At 45.5% G+C, this 16,731-nt stretch overlaps 1 protein-coding gene and 4 non-coding genes across 5 annotated transcripts; 3 read left to right on the forward strand and 2 right to left on the reverse strand.

The window, feature by feature from the left end:
• Positions 1-3,543: 3,543 nt before the first annotated feature.
• Positions 3,544-8,381, reverse strand: LOC106749309 (odorant receptor Or1-like). The gene is made up of 6 exons (XM_014628632.1): positions 8,308-8,381; positions 7,510-7,799; positions 5,630-6,210; positions 5,459-5,563; positions 4,818-4,976; positions 3,544-3,609 (listed from the first exon to the last, which is right to left on the reverse strand). Exons 1-6 carry the CDS (start codon positions 8,379-8,381, stop codon positions 3,544-3,546), a joined length of 1,275 nt encoding a protein of 424 aa, XP_014484118.1.
• A 1,471-nt stretch (positions 8,382-9,852) lies between these two features.
• On the reverse strand, positions 9,853-9,924 carry Trnae-cuc. Its single transcript has one exon. It is a non-coding gene; the product is annotated as a tRNA-Glu (tRNA).
• Positions 9,925-10,461: 537 nt separating this feature from the next.
• Positions 10,462-10,534, forward strand: Trnav-cac. Its single transcript has one exon. It is a non-coding gene; the product is annotated as a tRNA-Val (tRNA).
• Positions 10,535-10,870: 336 nt separating this feature from the next.
• On the forward strand, positions 10,871-10,993 carry Trnal-caa. The gene is made up of 2 exons: positions 10,871-10,908; positions 10,949-10,993. It is a non-coding gene; the product is annotated as a tRNA-Leu (tRNA).
• Positions 10,994-11,366: 373 nt separating this feature from the next.
• On the forward strand, positions 11,367-11,486 carry Trnal-caa. Its single transcript has 2 exons — positions 11,367-11,404; positions 11,442-11,486. It is a non-coding gene; the product is annotated as a tRNA-Leu (tRNA).
• Positions 11,487-16,731: the final 5,245 nt, after the last annotated feature.

Consider the following 16,731-nt stretch of genomic DNA (forward strand, 5'->3'; position numbering starts at 1 on the left):
ATTCCGATCGCTTTGATAGTTCCAGTGTTAATTTAGTCATCTGTGAAAGCGCGACGAGGACGTGTCCCTCCGGCTCGACCGCTCTCGGGGGTTAGGAAAAATTTCAATTACGCATCGCGCGATACAAGAGAGAGGATGGTTGATGAATTCCGCCGGCCGATGAATTTCGCTTGTACGGTGCGCCGCGCGCGAGAGCTATAATCATGCGATGCGATGCACCGGCTGAAAAAGGATGTCGTAACAAATGCCCGTGAAACGGAAGACGTTAGCGAACCCGCACGCTGATTGACTTCTGATCCTGAGAACGTGTTCCCGACACGCCGTTTTTCACCACGTGTCCGGAAAATACGCGCCGCTTTTGTGCTCCAGGGCACCTCGCTTTCCGTCGTTGCGCTCGTAATCGCCTCTTTCGCTCCCCTCGGTATTATCACAGCCGCCTTGGAATCGCGCACCGCAACGGGAGGCGACTCTCACCTTCCGGAACGGAAGATGAAGTCTTCGAGATCCACACTTGGGCTCTCAAATGCCCTGTCTCTTTTTAATGAAGCTCCTTCCTCTGTTTATTCACAGATGAAAAAAATAAAATGAAGTTTACCAGTTGACTCTAAATAATTGCAGTAAAATACTTGGAAAGATTCCTCGACGTTCTGAAAATTCACCTTGCTTAGAAGGTTAAATAATCCGTGAATAATTTCGCGTCGAAAGACGTGCTCGCTCGCGCCCTGAATAATTTATTAGGCGTCTTTCGTTTTCGGGCGGATAAGAATATCTGGTTCAGCTTCTCTTCTAAGTTGGGAAAGTGTGAGAAACTCGCAACCTTGAGTCTCGCGAGGTAAGATCGTACAGATGGCAAGCTAGGTTTTTTGAAAAAAGTAGAGGGAGGGTTTCGCCGTGGCCCGTGCGCTTCGCGGTCCCGTCGTCGTGTCGATCCTCCCGCCCGATACCGTCCGCGTGTACCTCATTTGCAAGCGGAAAATAAGTAGGTTGTATCGTCAGGAATCAGCACGATTTCGTGAGTTATCAGCACAGTTGTCGACACCGGCCGATGAGTCCCGAACAGGGCGACCGGCTACCACGAATAGTTAATTAAGCTCATCGCACAATCGACGGTTAATTACGCTGATTCGCACTTATGCGGCTACGTGTGGAGTTTAATGGAGTTAATCAAGGAATCTAATCGGCGAGCGTACGTCGACGACTCCGAATGATGCGATTAACTCGGAATCTCGTTTCGGGGACGGTCGTTCTCGGTCGCTTATTAATATTTTACGAAGCGCGATTGGCACGCGCGTGCATACGCGCAGAAGGGGAAGGAGGGGGAGGGGGTATTCGGTTGTTGACGGCGACGGCAAAAAGTGCGAGGTCCACTTCGGGAAAACGCGCGAGATAAATTGGCTAACGGCACCGCGATAGGAAAGCCAATTTCATCGCGATTTTTGTCAGCCCGATCACGCGACGCGCGCCGTGAGTTATGCGAAATCGTGCGTCTGATTGTGAGCATCGAGGCTCCGACCTCGTCGCACTCGATCATTACGCACCGTCGTATAATGGAGAGGAAAAACGGAGATGAGACCACTGTGCGCGCCTCCGCTCGGCGCGTCAAATTGTATAATTGAAGCGACGGTTCAGCAGTCGATTTCGCCGCGCGATTATCATGCTCAATCATACCCACACGATGTGTCTATTATTTACAGTATCAAGAAACGCGGTAGCATCATAGGTATATATAGAAGATGGGGCAGTTATTATTACCACCTTGAATATTTTCGTAAAATGAAAATATTCTGAAATAGTGCAGGTTTTTCAGTATATAAATCCATTTTGCGGAACGATATACGCATGGAAAAATACTATGATAAATATGTACATAGGGAAATATATATTGCATGCGGTTGCCGCTGACTTGCTTATCGAAGACGAGACGTTATCCCTCCGGCTCGTCCGAACGGGGACGATCGGTTGCTTCGGAGAAGGTTCAAACGGGTCATTTCTCCCTGGAAGGATGAAGAAATAATGGATGTACAAATCGTCCGAAGACCTCGACACGCGCGCCTCGCGATCTGTCGCGAGATAATTACGAGAAAAATGGGAGCGATCGCTTCCTGTGCCCCGCCGAGACCGAACGGCGCGAAATGTATGGCCGATGTGCCGGCGTGCACCGTACGAGCAATGCGTACCATACGCATCTCGATCGCTATCAGTCCGATATTTCACGCCGATGTGGCAGCCGGCGGTCAAATCCGGCGATTGTAATTGAGTCCAGCCGCGAGTCGAGTCGAGCCGCGCGCTGCAAGCGGCCCGGGAATAGGAATCCTGTTTTTCGGCGGACCCATAATCGTAAAAGCCGTCGCCAACCTGTTCCTTGGACAAGCTTATGGTGATTCTAGCATTGGCCGGCCGGAGAACGAGATGCTCGATGCGCGAATTCTCTCCTCCGAGGCCGACGCTCGGCGATTCGTTCGGTTAATATTTACACGGCCGATAACGTTAATACACAATTAAGAATGTTGCAAAGTCGATTAGCAGCGCGGTAAATCGCGGGTCTAGGTGCGCCAACGGCACGCTTCCTCCTTCGATTCGCCATATTGTTGCGTCACGAAGCGCGAAATTGCTTAATTTCACGTCGATAGGGAGATTACTTTTAATAAATCAGCCTCTCGATCGCGGAACGACACGCCGCTTAATTCGCTCGAATCGCGGAAGTAAGACTAACCGCTGCTCTGGGCGTTTATACTCGTTAAGATTCAGCGACTTGCAGCTGACTATCGGGATTTCCGCTAAATTTTACGCGCTGAAATTCCTAACGTGAGCGAAAGAGAAGCGCCGTTCTTTTGCATCGGCGGTAGAGACGTCGATATAAAAAAATGATCGCGATTGAATATATTTGTCAATTTTCGAAGTACCTTATGTCGACATTGAATTAACAGTCAACATGTCGAATAAAATATCGCATGATCCTCATTTTTAATAAAAACCTGAAAAACCTTTGTTACGATACTTTGGTGTTTAGCACAATGAAGACCCAGAGAGCACAACTTCCAAAAGACGTTCCGGGAATATCCTCAGGACATGGGGATATCGGAACTCAGCATATATATTGATGTTCTTATTCTAAAATATACGCTTTTCTACAAATATTCAATGGAATTGAATTCGCCAGTTGAAAAATATTTATTCGATTCTCCATTCATGCGTTTCCTAGTTGATATTTTTATATCGGAATTTAAACGGATATTCGAGTAAAAACTTGGAGTATTTCGAGATAAGCATTTCTAATCATCGGGCTTATCCTGCGGATCTCTTGCCGTCGGTGGTCGACGTTCCTGATGTTCCAACGAGTTTATTTGTTTGAGCAAGTCCAACAACAGCCGCTTTACATTTTGCACGGACTTCGCGGCGGAGTGCCCCGGTTTTATCCGGCGATGCCACGCAGCTTACAGCCGGTTTGCCGGTCGTGCAGCTCTAAACTCGCAGCTGGCAAGGACGAATTCGACCTCTCGTGGTTGCGCGGCTACGGTTGCGTTAACTAAGGGGTTGCCGGATTCACTGGTCGCCTTCCGACTGTATGGTGTTCAGCAGAGCGAAGAAGGAGTACGAGCCCCGTATGATCTACGAAAAATCCCCGATGACACTCCGATAAACCATCGATATTTTCCGCGTGACCGCTCTCGTGATGCAATCGCGGATGACGAACGGCGCGCGCGAACGACTCGGCCGGCGTCGTACGCGCGCCGAAAGAGGCGAAGGAACGCGTCGCGGTAAGTTTCATGCGCGGACGACCGTTCGTAGCACAGCGATCGATCGCGCAGCGTTATTCGTCGAGCTTCTAAAACCGATCGCCGTAAGGCTCGTACGATTAAGATTAAGTATTGGAGACTGGAGGATTACGGAATAAATAATAAATAAATTTTTTTCTTTTGAAAACAACATTATTTCTTCTAAATAATACTGTTCTTTTTTTTTCTTTTATCAAACAACACGATTTGCTTTAATGAAACGACAGAATTTTCATTCGAATAAAATTATATTGACGTTAAATTATGTTGTTAAACAAGCCCGAGTGAAACAAACACGTGTGCTAAATCCGAAGAAACCTTTTCCTCAGTCTAGACTAATACGAAACTTGACGGTGGGTCGTACGAGGGCTGAATGGATCCGAATAGATACGAGCGATCCACGCGAATACGGTTCGACGACGCGGCGGTTCGATCATTGAGACCTTCGGTGCCGTCCTTAGGCACTTTGTTGCAACGGACGATCGCGCGAGTGCATCGATTTAATACACGATTGTTGGTCGCAGTGGGCGGAGACGCTGCTCGCCTCCCCGCGAGTACGGGAGGTGTACGCACGTCTTGTTCTCCCTCCGTTCTTTCGAGATTCTTACGGAATATTATTCGAACGTGCTCGTCGCTCCTTCATTCTTTTCGTCTACGATCGTGCCTTCGTATCGGCATAATCGGCTCGCCGCGGGCGACGAAGAGCCGCATCGACACGCGTACGTACGTTACGCGCGACCGGGCTCTCGAGAGGATAATAAAAAAGAAAGAAATACTGAAAGAATTAAATAAATACCCGATGGACCGCAGATCCACGCGATAACTCGTCCCGACGCAGTTCCGGCTGGCCAGTGCGGGTTTATGGAAAACGCGTAAATCATACTTTCGATGAACGGGAGACGAGTCGCGAGCGAGGGATGCTCGCGAGGTAAATTCAATCTCGCCCGGAGCGACCGGCTGACTTTAATTCCGTTTAATTACCGCTAAATCAGCCGCGATGCCTGCCAATAACGTCGCGCGGACCTTTCAGCGTGCACTCACCGCGGTGAACGTCTCCATGGACAGCGAGTAGAACACACCTGCCTTCAGATTCAACGTTCTTCTTGAAAATAACATGGACAAGATTAGCAAACGACCGGTCTTCGCGGTAAGCTTCTCGTCCCATTCCGACAGCCACTGGCTCTGCGTCAGACACGCGCTCTGTAACATCGCGAACACGTCGTGTGAAAGTCGCATCGTTGATTATATATTATGATATCGCGCGCTCGCGAGTTAATTATACACGGCCGTTGATTCCTCGCGGATTGCAACTCCTTCGCGTCGCAAAAATGTATTTCTCGTCGACCGACCTCTCTTGTCGATCGACTTTCGCATTGACATGTCGGCGCGTTGACAGCGAGCATAAAAGATCAAAAAGAAGGGGAGACATCAGAATGATAAAAATCTGGGCCAACGCGAGGGAGAGAGAGAGAGAGAGAGAGGCAAACAGAGAGAAAGCCACGTGGATAATTAATTATGGAAAAAACTTCCCGTAACAACAACACATTTTTTCATAATTAATTACCCGCGTCGGCCCTTACTGGTCCAGTTCGTTGCAATTGTATATATATATATATACAAGATCTGCTTAATTATCGGATTTACTTAGATAAGCGTGATTCGAAGATAAAGTCGGCACTAACCTGGTGTATCACCTCGTTGCCTATCAAGCAGAAATAGAAGAGCTGCGATAAGGCGGCCGCCAGATAAATCGCGAACTTGCAGGTGTTAGAGCTGTGGCCTATGACCTGCGCGGAAACAAAGCGGGACTCGATCACGATCTGACCGCGGCACTTTGACTTATCACGACTCACCAAAGTGGCTTGGAAGCCGGTTAGGCAAATCATCGAGGTGCTCGAGAGCATCTGAACGAACATGCCGGCGCTGAACACCTCGTTGAAGTCGTCCATTATGGCGAGCAGACGTTGATGACCGCGGACGGACCTCCGCAGTCGCACGGCGAAACCGCCGCCGTGAATCGCGTCCGGGTCGTAATTATCTTTTCCGAAGCCGGCGGTCGGGGATATCGCACTGCGAGAATCTCCGCCTAGATGATCTCGCGCGTCGTGTCGGCCGCCGCACTTCCTAAAATGCACGTTCAGGATCTTGAGTTGCACGAGAAACAGGTTGCTCAAGTTGGTAAGCAGACTGTCTATCCCGATGATGGCGGTAATGCCGACGGAGACGCTGCAGGCCTCCACGAAGTAGCCGACTCCATGCCCCGGTTGGCTGCTCGTGTCGAAAGGATACCGCGCCCTGATCGGCAGCCCGCCCTCCTCCACCGGTGCGAGGAACAGCAGGGCGACCACCAGGAAGAAGCCCAGTGTGCCGAATCCGTAGAAACTCGCGCGGCAGATCAGCAGGTACTTGGCCAAGATCTCGTCTTCGTCGCCAGCTAAGAACGATCAGCAATCGTGCATCTCGCTCGGCTCGAATCATTAAGTCGCGTTTAACGCGACGAAATACTTTGTGTAACTGTTTTGCCGAAGGAAAAAGCAGCTCTTTGATCTTTCGAGCGATCTCATAGGTCGTGAAAAGTAACATTACCGGCTGTCCTTCGAAAGCTTCCTCGATTCTCGGATCTTCACGTGAACCGTTAGCGCGACAGAGAGAGAGAGGGAGACGCCGAGGTCGGGTACGATCTTCGAGGAGACGAGGATTCGAGGGGAAAGTACACACGTCGGTCAATAACGCCGGTGTGTATTTTGCGCGCGTCCTTCGGCATCGCGATGCGCGATATTAGAATCAGTGAAACTTGATATACAGTCTGCAGGTAACGTCACGTGTCGCCGCGGATGCGCGCGTGGTGTCCGGCCGGTGATTGCGAAAACTGCCGAGTAATTCCGTATGAATGAGCCGTGGATCCTTAATCGCGTGTCAAGGAGATACGTCGCGAATAGGGACTGGCAGGAGAAGAGAGGAGAAAGAGAGAGGGAAAAATCAGCCAAGTGGGCCTGAATTAACACCGGCCGGGGTGGCCGACGCCACGATGGCCCTTCGCGACGTCGCTCTCTCGACGCGCCGAGGCTTCTCGTCAGGAACGCGAAATTACGCCATCCTGTCGTCGTGCTCGTTTAACGGATACCATTGATATGACTCGGCGCTAAAAACACGTCAGACTCTTTCGCGGATCGCGATAATTTCGTAGTCCCGGAGATCGGCCGTAGATACAGAATAAAACGAGTGCTCATCGTGAATGATTAACGATGTGAATAAATCGCGTACTAAAAATCAGTTTCGAGCTTCCGGTTGGTTTAGCGAATGATCAACTATTTTTTTTGTCCTACTCTGGGGCATTCGGCGAGGTATAATCGTACTATCTTCTGTTCGCACAGATCAGATTTGCCGCACACGCTGAGATCGTATGCAGAATTGTTTATCTTTGTGGTTGCGATGCGCGCGTATGAATTTGGTCGATTGTGGAGATCTTCCGGGCATTCGTTTTCGGTAAACTATTTTTTTTTCTAACGTAACCTCGTTCCATGGTGCAAAGCTACTGTCGTCTGTTTGCACAAACCACCAGGGCTCCTCCGTTAATTCGGTTAACCGATAATTCGTTCAACATTAATAACTTCCACTGAAGACGAGCACAAAAACGGCCGGAAAGTTTCGACTGATAACGAGCTTACAATTCTTGAATTTTCGCGTCGCACAACCGAGTGCTCTTCGCGCGAATCTCAGCGGGATTACTTACTGGGAAACTCGCAAAGTCGGCGGCAACTGTTGATGGTCTCGCGGAGCAGTCGTGCGATCTTCTCACGGCGAAACTGAAAGATCATCACTTTGAAGAGCACGACGGTGATCCCGGCGAAGACGCAACCGTCGTCGGTGACGATCGAGAGGTCGTCGAAGCTCGAGCAAATGTCGGCGAACAAAGTAATCGAGAAGAGGAACATGATCGTTAAGATAGCTTTGTTGTACACGAAGTACATGCATCTCGACAATGCGGACGAGTGCGAGTCGGGAGCCCATAAGCCGACATATCTGTGCAAATTATAAAATGCTGTAGGAAGATTCTCTCCGAAATAATATATTTAGATCCACAATAGATGTCTAAAACCATTTGGTTTTATTAATATTGTTATACTTATATTATTATATAAGAATACAAAAAAATATAATAATATAAGTATAACAATATTAATTATACAATTCATAATATAATAAGTTTCGTGCAATTTTGATTAGGAGATTTTCTTCGTGTAGAAATTCTGGGTTCTTTCTTTCCTGAGCGGAAAACTGATTAAAAAACGGGACGAATTCTTGCATCACAACCTAACGTAAGAAAGAGAATCTCCTCGCAAACACAACACAAAAGAATTTCTCGTCGTCGATGAAACTCGGAGCGCAATAAGATCGAATATAGCGATTCCATTGACGTTTTCAAAAAAGACGCGCGCGCGCGCGCGAGGTAACGTGACTGATGACAAATCCCGGGTGGATAATTAATCGAGCTGCATAACGTGGCGATAATGCACCACGGTTTGCTCACTTGAGGTAAGTCGTGTGCAAGGTGCTCAACTTCCGGAAGTTGTCGAGGCAGCCGCCGGCCGTCCTTCGTGGCATTCCTGCGCGACTTCGATTCGTGACTGCGGCAGCGATCAAGGGCTCGCGCTAAGGTGTACGAGGCTCACCTGCGTCGCGTGGGTGCGATTCCTCGTATCGCGGCGCATGCATGGGAGTACGCTCGTTGCGCGTTATCGAGGCTCGTTCGGATATCCGCGTCGCCCTCCCCCCTCTCGTCCGCCCCGCGTAAGATTGCCTGTGATAAACCGAATCGCGCGATTGCTCTGTCGTTTTCCGAATTATAGACTCAGCGAACAAGTGTGTCCTCTCCCTCGTTCGTCTCTCCGATGATAATCCATGAGAGTGACGGTAATTGCACGGCGAGACACGCACAAGCCGCGCGCGCGACTCGCCTTTCGACGTCTCGCCGAGGAATCGGACGAGTGCAACGTACTCCGTTCGCGACGAACTGTTCGTTTATCGCGATAAGAGAAGACAATAGGAGGAACGATTTGCAGCAAGCGAGATTGACGTGCGTCCGAAACGGACTGTCGTTTTCCACTTAGAGAAATGACCGCCTCGAACGGCATCAACGTGAGTTTCGTCGCAGGATGATTCCACCGTTGCCATAACATTTTGTCAGTCGTCTTGCATTCGCCTTGCGACATCACGTTTCACCGGCAATCTCACAGCGTTGCGAGAACGAGAGGCAAATTGCTGCGGGTTTCTGCGACTTCGAGTGGCTATGATTTACGTCTCGCGTGTGGTAGAAGACATTTTGTACTTGTTGTTGAAATCGGTTTGTTAACATTTGTTGTGTTAAATTTTCAACATACCCATGTGTTAATCTAACGTTTTGTGTTTTTGTCATCTCTACATTTTGTGTTATGTCGATGTTCGGTATGTGTGTATGTTAAGATAATACATTTGATATGTCTCAATGTCGACTGACGTATTAATTTTGCGTTAAGTTTTGAATAAATGAAAAGCGGGGCAAATAAGAGCTAAGAACTGGTTGTTGGTTGCAGAGAAAGTAAGAGAAAATTGCTTAACTTGGAAGTGGTGTAATTAAACATTTCGGTCGAAATGTCCTACCCTCCCTCGTGTGAACGACTGACTAGGTCGGAAACTATGACCGAATTACTTCATCTTCCAAGTTACGTAATTTTTCTTTTTCTTTCCTCGCAACCAACAATTAGCTTCGTCGCCTTTTATCGGCCCCACTTTTCATTTACTCAAGGATTGTATATCCCAAGAGCCTAATCTATATCTTCTATTCTGTTAGTTTTTGATGTAATATTTCTGTTACGTTTCAACATATTCATCTTGTTCATCGTGTTAAATTAACACAAGTATTTGAGTGGATCGTTTGGGGCACATGAAATATGTTAAATTTAACACATCTTTTACCATGCAAGATGGAATTCTTTGCAGTTATGTTTGTTGTAAATTTTTATACAAAATAGAGCGCGATATAATTGATCTTACAGTATATGTGGCAGAGAAGAAAAGAAAAAAAAAATGCAAAAAATTCCGGTACCGGGAATCGAACCCGAGCCTCCTGGGTGAGAGCCAGGTATCCTAGCCACTAGACCATACCGGATCTTGGAATCTTTTGCATTAATAATGCTGAACTATGTGTAATCCGGCATAGTGTCCAATGACATGTTGGACTCTTATCTATCGATTATAATAAATATCTCGAATTGTAAAATATTCACACACACACACATGTAAACCTGCTACAATAATATCCGATAAAATCTCTGCAAGTAATTGCAGCAATATTTAGCAGTAAATGTAACAACTATGTATGGGTTTATTTAAACTATCGTATTCTCTTTTCCAGTAGATTTTCTCTTTTCCAGTTTGTTATATTCTTTTTTATTCTTAACAATGAAGGCGCGTTGCAACAAGATATATGTATATATTTGTACGGATTTACAATATTACGTAATTTATGATTATTATGATACATTTCAAATAATGATTTTATTAAATCCCTCTTATTGTTTTAAGTATTTAGAAATATAGAAATACGTATCCCGTGCAATATATTTGTTTGAAACATAACGTATAAAATTGTTAGAAATCGTACTACGAGACTTGTGATGAGTTTCGTGAGCAGGTTTGCCAACGGGTTTCCGTAGTGTAGTGGTTATCACGTGTGCTTCACACGCACAAGGTCCCCGGTTCGATCCCGGGCGGAAACATCTCTTTTTTTTGCTACTTAATATAAAAGTATGTTTTTTTATTATAAAATTTAAAATTTATCATAGAATTTATTATCTGATTATATTTGCGCATTATTACAAAATTATCAAATCGGATTTACATTTTTCTGAAAAGTTGCAAAAGATAACGTAATTAATGAAAATAGAGAAATGTTTATATCGAATAGAAGAATATATATATATATATATATGTATATATATGTATAATATTTGCAATATATATATATATATATATATATATATATATATGTATATTGCAAGTGTTCACGTACTTGTCATTACGATGAGACGATTTTAGAGAGAACGATTTCAACTGTCAGGATGGCCGAGCGGTCTAAGGCGCCAGACTCAAGGTACATACCTTCTCGGTTCAAAACCGAGCTTTTCCGGGCTTTCTGGTCCTCTCTGAGGGCGTGGGTTCGAATCCCACTTCTGACAAATTCTTTTGGCATTGTCGCGCTACTAATTATATAATAAAACGGAAAGGTGCATGTGTTAGCTCACAGCATAAATACAATCGAGTTTATTTCAAGTTTCGTACATACGATCACTTTTTTTATCTCATATTTTTTTTATTTTCCTGAGAGGAAAACTTACTGGAAAACTCGTGAAAAATATCGCAATATTTATTTCCGTCTATTTAATGTAGAATTTGTTATCAATGTCATTACAAATATCTTAAAAAATTGTTTTAGAAAAATTTTTGTTAAAAATGTTAAAAACTTGCGTAATATGCGTATTAAATATATCTTAATGGTACTTTACATGTCGCGTACTCTATGTTGCGTTATTAAAACAGTCGAACTCAACTGTCAGGATGGCCGAGCGGTCTAAGGCGCCAGACTCAAGGTTCATACCTTCTCGGTTTAAGACCGAGTACGGAGCTTTCTGGTCCTCTCTGAGGGCGTGGGTTCGAATCCCACTTCTGACAAATCTTTTGCTTCGACGAACGTTGCAACTGTTATTTTTTTAGACGATATTCAATAAATATGTGATCAAAGTGCTAGGCGCACCGTAAAACGTACATGCGAACGTCGACGGTTCGAATCCCACCACGAGCAATTTTCTTCCGCGTCGAGCTACGAAAATTTTTTTTTCTTGTATATCCTTTTTATGATGATTTATCTGTGTCATGCAATTCTAACAATTATTATGATGATTGTTAATACTTTAAATGACTGCATATAAAATTATTATGACTGAATATAAAACGCTGGGTGTTATTTGAATATAAGATAAAATGATAAGTAATTTTATATGTATTGTGCGAGTTATACGTTCTAGTTAATTATTATTTATTTAGCTCTCTTATTTTGCGCAAAAATACATGGAGAGAATATTATATATAATATTACTTTTTTCTCTCATATATGTACATTCTATTTTACTGCATTATTTAATAGCCCAGGAATATCAATAGAGTTTCTTACTAAGAAATATGTAGTATAAACGTTTAGAAAATTTAGTAAATTTTTTTAATTAACGATTCCAGTGTATTAAAATAACATTGTTTAGACTTCAGTTTCCTTAAAATATAAATAGCACACATGACATAAAAGCATAATAAATAAAGGCAGAATATCGATATGTTTCTTTCATTTTAACTATAAAATTATAACTACAAATTCTTTCTGTGTCAAATATATAGGTGACGATTTTTTTTTTCTAACCACGAGTCCGAAGAAACGGACGAAAAGCTACGAAAATTTTTTTTTTCTTGTATATCCTTTTTATGATGATTTATCTGTGTCATGCAATTCTAACAATTATTATGATGATTGTTAATACTTTAAATGACTGCATATAAAATTATTATGACTGAATATAAAACGCTGGGTGTTATTGCTGACGGTTAGAAGAAGATAATATTAGCGAGTTTTCAAGTTTTCGACGAGACGATACGCCGTTATGTCTGCGAATGAATTCGTGTTGGACTCATGTCGTCCACCACGGCAAGTATCGTCGTTACTCGGGAAATATTCCAGTGTTTTGAATTGTAAATCGCGCACGGTATTAAATCGTGCCTCTCTCTCCCCCTCCCCCCCTCCCCCGCCCTCTCTCTCTCTCTCTCTGACGTTGCTCGGACGGATTTACAGAATTCCGCCGGCGTGTCGGTTTGTCACGGAACTAGAATTTACATTCCGACTTGTCACAATGATATCGCGTTAAGATTGTAATTAACGGACGGAAAGAGGGGAATCCGGTCGGGTCTATCAATCGCAGTCGTTGAGTTTCTTCTCGCGATTACCTCCAGCTTGCGTGAACGCATCCGAGGAAATAACTGTTTGACGATCGTTCAGGCAAATGTCATGTTTGACATCGGTGCCGAGACACGAGAGAAAAATGGAGAGAAAGAGAGGGAGGGAAATGCTGAACAACAAATTCAAGAGTCTCGATTCGTTCGTGCGCGAGAATCGCGCACGTCAATTTTCTCACTTATTTCAAATTTCGCTTCCAGGCTCTCGTCCATTTTTCTTGAAACTCATTTAACGCCGTCTCTTCCGCGAAACATTTTTCACACCGGGACGACCGGCCGGCTTTTAGCTAAAGAGGACACTTGTTACCTACATGCTTAATGCAATTTTGTAAAAATCGCGCTGATAACGAGTAGAGGCATGAATGAACGGCCGCGTAATGGCTGCGCGATTCCCGACAATTACTTAAGAAACCGTGTACCCTCGTGTACATTCAATTAATCGAGCCCCGTGTCCTTCCTTATTTTCTTGTCCTCAGTATCTGCTCTCAGTAGCCCGCCACATTCTCCCGTCGACAGCGTCGTTTGATTCGTAGACTTAATCTTGAATCATCGCGGGCACGCGTATCGAGCACGATTTTCGCCGAATATCAGCGCAGCAGATAAGAGAGTAAGCGCAATAAGGAATACACTTGGCGGCTGCGTTGGGATCATTTAATTGACACAGCAACCGGTCACACAGTCGTTAAATCACAAATTTATCGGCGGATCAGAACTTTGCGACCGCGGCCACTGATAAAAGGACGAAGAAGTTGCGCGAGCGTAAAGCCGCCGGGCGTCTCTTTCGGTCTCGCCATAATGTAAGGATTATGTGGAGGCTTTTATTTATCGAACGCCGACCGAATTCGGGCCCTTCGTGCTCATCGGATAAAAACGACGCAGTGGGCGGGAGGAGGGCGGAAATGAAGCCGAGGGAATTTTTATTCAGTGTAGAGCGTAGCGAGCGCACGCACGCACGCTCGGTTCAACTATGTTGACGAAGTAAACGTTGCGAGATGCGGGAAAGGAAAACACTAAAACCGGCATACCGTTATAGTTAAAAAGAAATTGGGTTTTCTTAATTTTTCCGCGGATTTTTTAGGGGGGTTTTTTTTTTGTTCGAAAGTTAGAAAAATGCGTACAGAAAAATTCATGTGTGTTCGGTTAAAACCTGTCACATTACCGTTGATTAGTTACTTGAATTTTCACCGGAAGGAATCTGAACGAAATCTCGGCGCGACGAAAAATCGAACGATACTGACAACACGGCCGAACGCGCTTGCAAGCGGAAAACTGCCACTTCAGCTCCAACTGCTGTGCGCAGCGGACGAAGTCGTACGTCAGTTTCGATGCTTTTCCTCTACCCGTGCAACTCGAAGAGCGACGTAATGAAGACTTTAGGCAGATGGATAAATTATTAGGGTCACGTAGCCAGTGCGAAAACACCGTGGCGTTATCCGATTACACGGGGCGACGCGATAATCGTTAATTGAAAATTTTATCGCGTGTCGGATCGAAGCGTAGGACCGATCGCTGCGCGCGGAGTACTTGCATCGGACCGAGCCGAGAGAAAATGAGAGAGAGGGAGGAAGAGAGAGAGAGAGAGAGAGATTGGTAACCTCGCGGGATATTGATGCGGTAGGACACGGGTAATGACGGGTACTTCGCACGCCGGCGAGACGCGCTCTGTCACGGGCTTCTTAATGATCGAATTATCTGCCCGCCGTGCGCGCCTCTCCCTCTTCACATTACGAAATATCTCCGGCGGCCTCCCTCCGTAGGGCCACTTAATACCCCGCCGGTCACTCGCGCCTTGGGAGATAACAACTTATTTCGAGCCGCATGCCCACAAACGAGGAGAGGACCGCGCGGAGGAGTGATGTCGCGTCGGCAGGGTCGGACCGCCGTTGAAAAATCACGGTGGCCGAAATTTTTAATTTGTCGGCAGGAAGAGAGAAGAAGATAGAGAGAGAGGGAGAGGAAAGATCCCGGAGAGAAGTGAAAAAAAAATTGATTAGAATTCCCACCGTCTTCTTAAGGGATATTTTCTTTCAGCGCTCGCTCGGTACTTCCTCTCGCTCCGAAGTTGATTCTCTTTGTTTTTCTTCGCTTCGGTGAGATTATCGAGGGCGGGACGTCGTTTATCGTAACGCTGGGTTTCTCGTCGTTCGCCCCTGCGCATAAGCCCGAAAAAATTATACGAGCGCGTTTAACAGCAAAATTCGATCGCTTAAAGCGGCCCCCCTCTCTCTCTCTCTCTCTCTCTTCCTCTCCCCCTCGCCCTTGCCGAATTGTATCGATCTTTTACGGTAAACGCCGATGATCAACGCGTCGTTTGCCTTTAACGGGACTTTTTAACTGACGCCACTCGGCGCGTTATTATACAAATGCGTCGAGATGAAACCCGCGGGTGAGATTTAATCGCCGCGCACGAACTGTTGCAATAAGTGTCGTCCGTTAAAATGACGGTGCTCGTTTTAACGATCGATATTGAGGCGCGCCCGGGAACAAGATCGGCGGCCACCGAGGCTGCTTCATCTTCATCGCGGCACTTAGATCCTACAAGAGCCGCGAAGAGCGTCTCGCATAAATTGCGGAGGCAGTAATTGACTGCGATTCTAGAAATCGTTGACTCGCGGTGAACTTAAAAACACGCTCCGAACGAATCGATATCGAGAAGTACCATTCGATCTTCACCTTACAATATATTACGGATGCTCGTACATAAGTAATTAGGTATTAGTATTTATAAGATTCTTATTCTTATCAGCTTCTATTTGAATTATAGGATGTAAACGGTATTTGCTTAGTGTGCTATTCGTATTGGAAGAAAAGAACTAAAAATTAGCTGACCACACGGTAGAATTGAAATTTAATTAAACTAATTTCTTGTCGCTGCATCTAGTTTTTAACTCTGATAGCTAAAAACCAGGTCTGATAACCAAATTTCAGTTATATATATATTGCCGGATTCGACCGGAGGGTTATGAAGGGTCGAAAGGTCAGTGAAAATTGAGATCAACCTTAGCCCCCATAAGCGTTTCTGCAGCCGAGAGAACGCTGCTTTTGTTTCTCACCGAAAATCTAGATCATTCCGTTGTCACGCGGTACCGAGCATGGTAACGGTGCACCGTGGTACCTGGACGCTACAACTGGTTTCGGGACGTTCGATCGAGTGCGAAACGCATCGAGAGATTACGCGCGTCTTCAATTCGCGAGTATCGTACCGTGAAGGTATGATACTTTTCGCCACTTAACGGGCAAATTTGGAACGACGCTCCGCGTTCCGATAACGCGGTATAGCGGGCGCGGTAACACGATCGTACGATTTGTCACCCTTAGTGGACATCGATGCCATCGGGGGCCCATTTGCGGAGCCCCGTGCTGGCCTCACCACCCGCATCAATTTCGATAACGACGTAAGAGTGAAACGCTCCATATAGAATCGCCAGTGAATACCGGCCGCCTAAAACCCAAGAGATATCTCTTCGACTGTAGATCACTCGATGGCTCTGGCGTTTTTTTTTTTCTTTTTACGCGGAAAAGACCTTCGTTCCTGCACGAAAGTATAAGATTGGCGGAATTAAGGTCCTAGTGATTATATTGTGTAACTTTTAACGACATTATCGTTAACAATTGCAGAATACTTATGTCGTATTATTTTGTTTTTTAATTTTGTCAAACTAGAAGACGAGAAATGACGTTTCCGTTATCGCGACTGAGAACATTCGTGCGGACATTCAGCTGTATTAAACTCGGTTGAAGCAACTGAGAGCAATTGACCGAATAGAAATCTCCTACAAGAATCTTTCCGTTCCTACAACCGAGTTCTAGTCCCTGGGCAATGGAGAATTCAGTTACGCTGACGGAGTTGTTTTCTCCGTCTAGCACTCGGATCCGCTCGGGGAAGAATCAGCTGTTACGGAAAACAAGAGAGACAGCA

The sequence above is a fragment of the Dinoponera quadriceps genome, unplaced genomic scaffold (genome assembly GCF_001313825.1).
Source record: "Dinoponera quadriceps isolate SergipeBrazil2010 unplaced genomic scaffold, ASM131382v1 scaffold3579, whole genome shotgun sequence".
In the NCBI taxonomy this organism is placed as follows: Eukaryota; Metazoa; Arthropoda; class Insecta; order Hymenoptera; family Formicidae; genus Dinoponera; species Dinoponera quadriceps.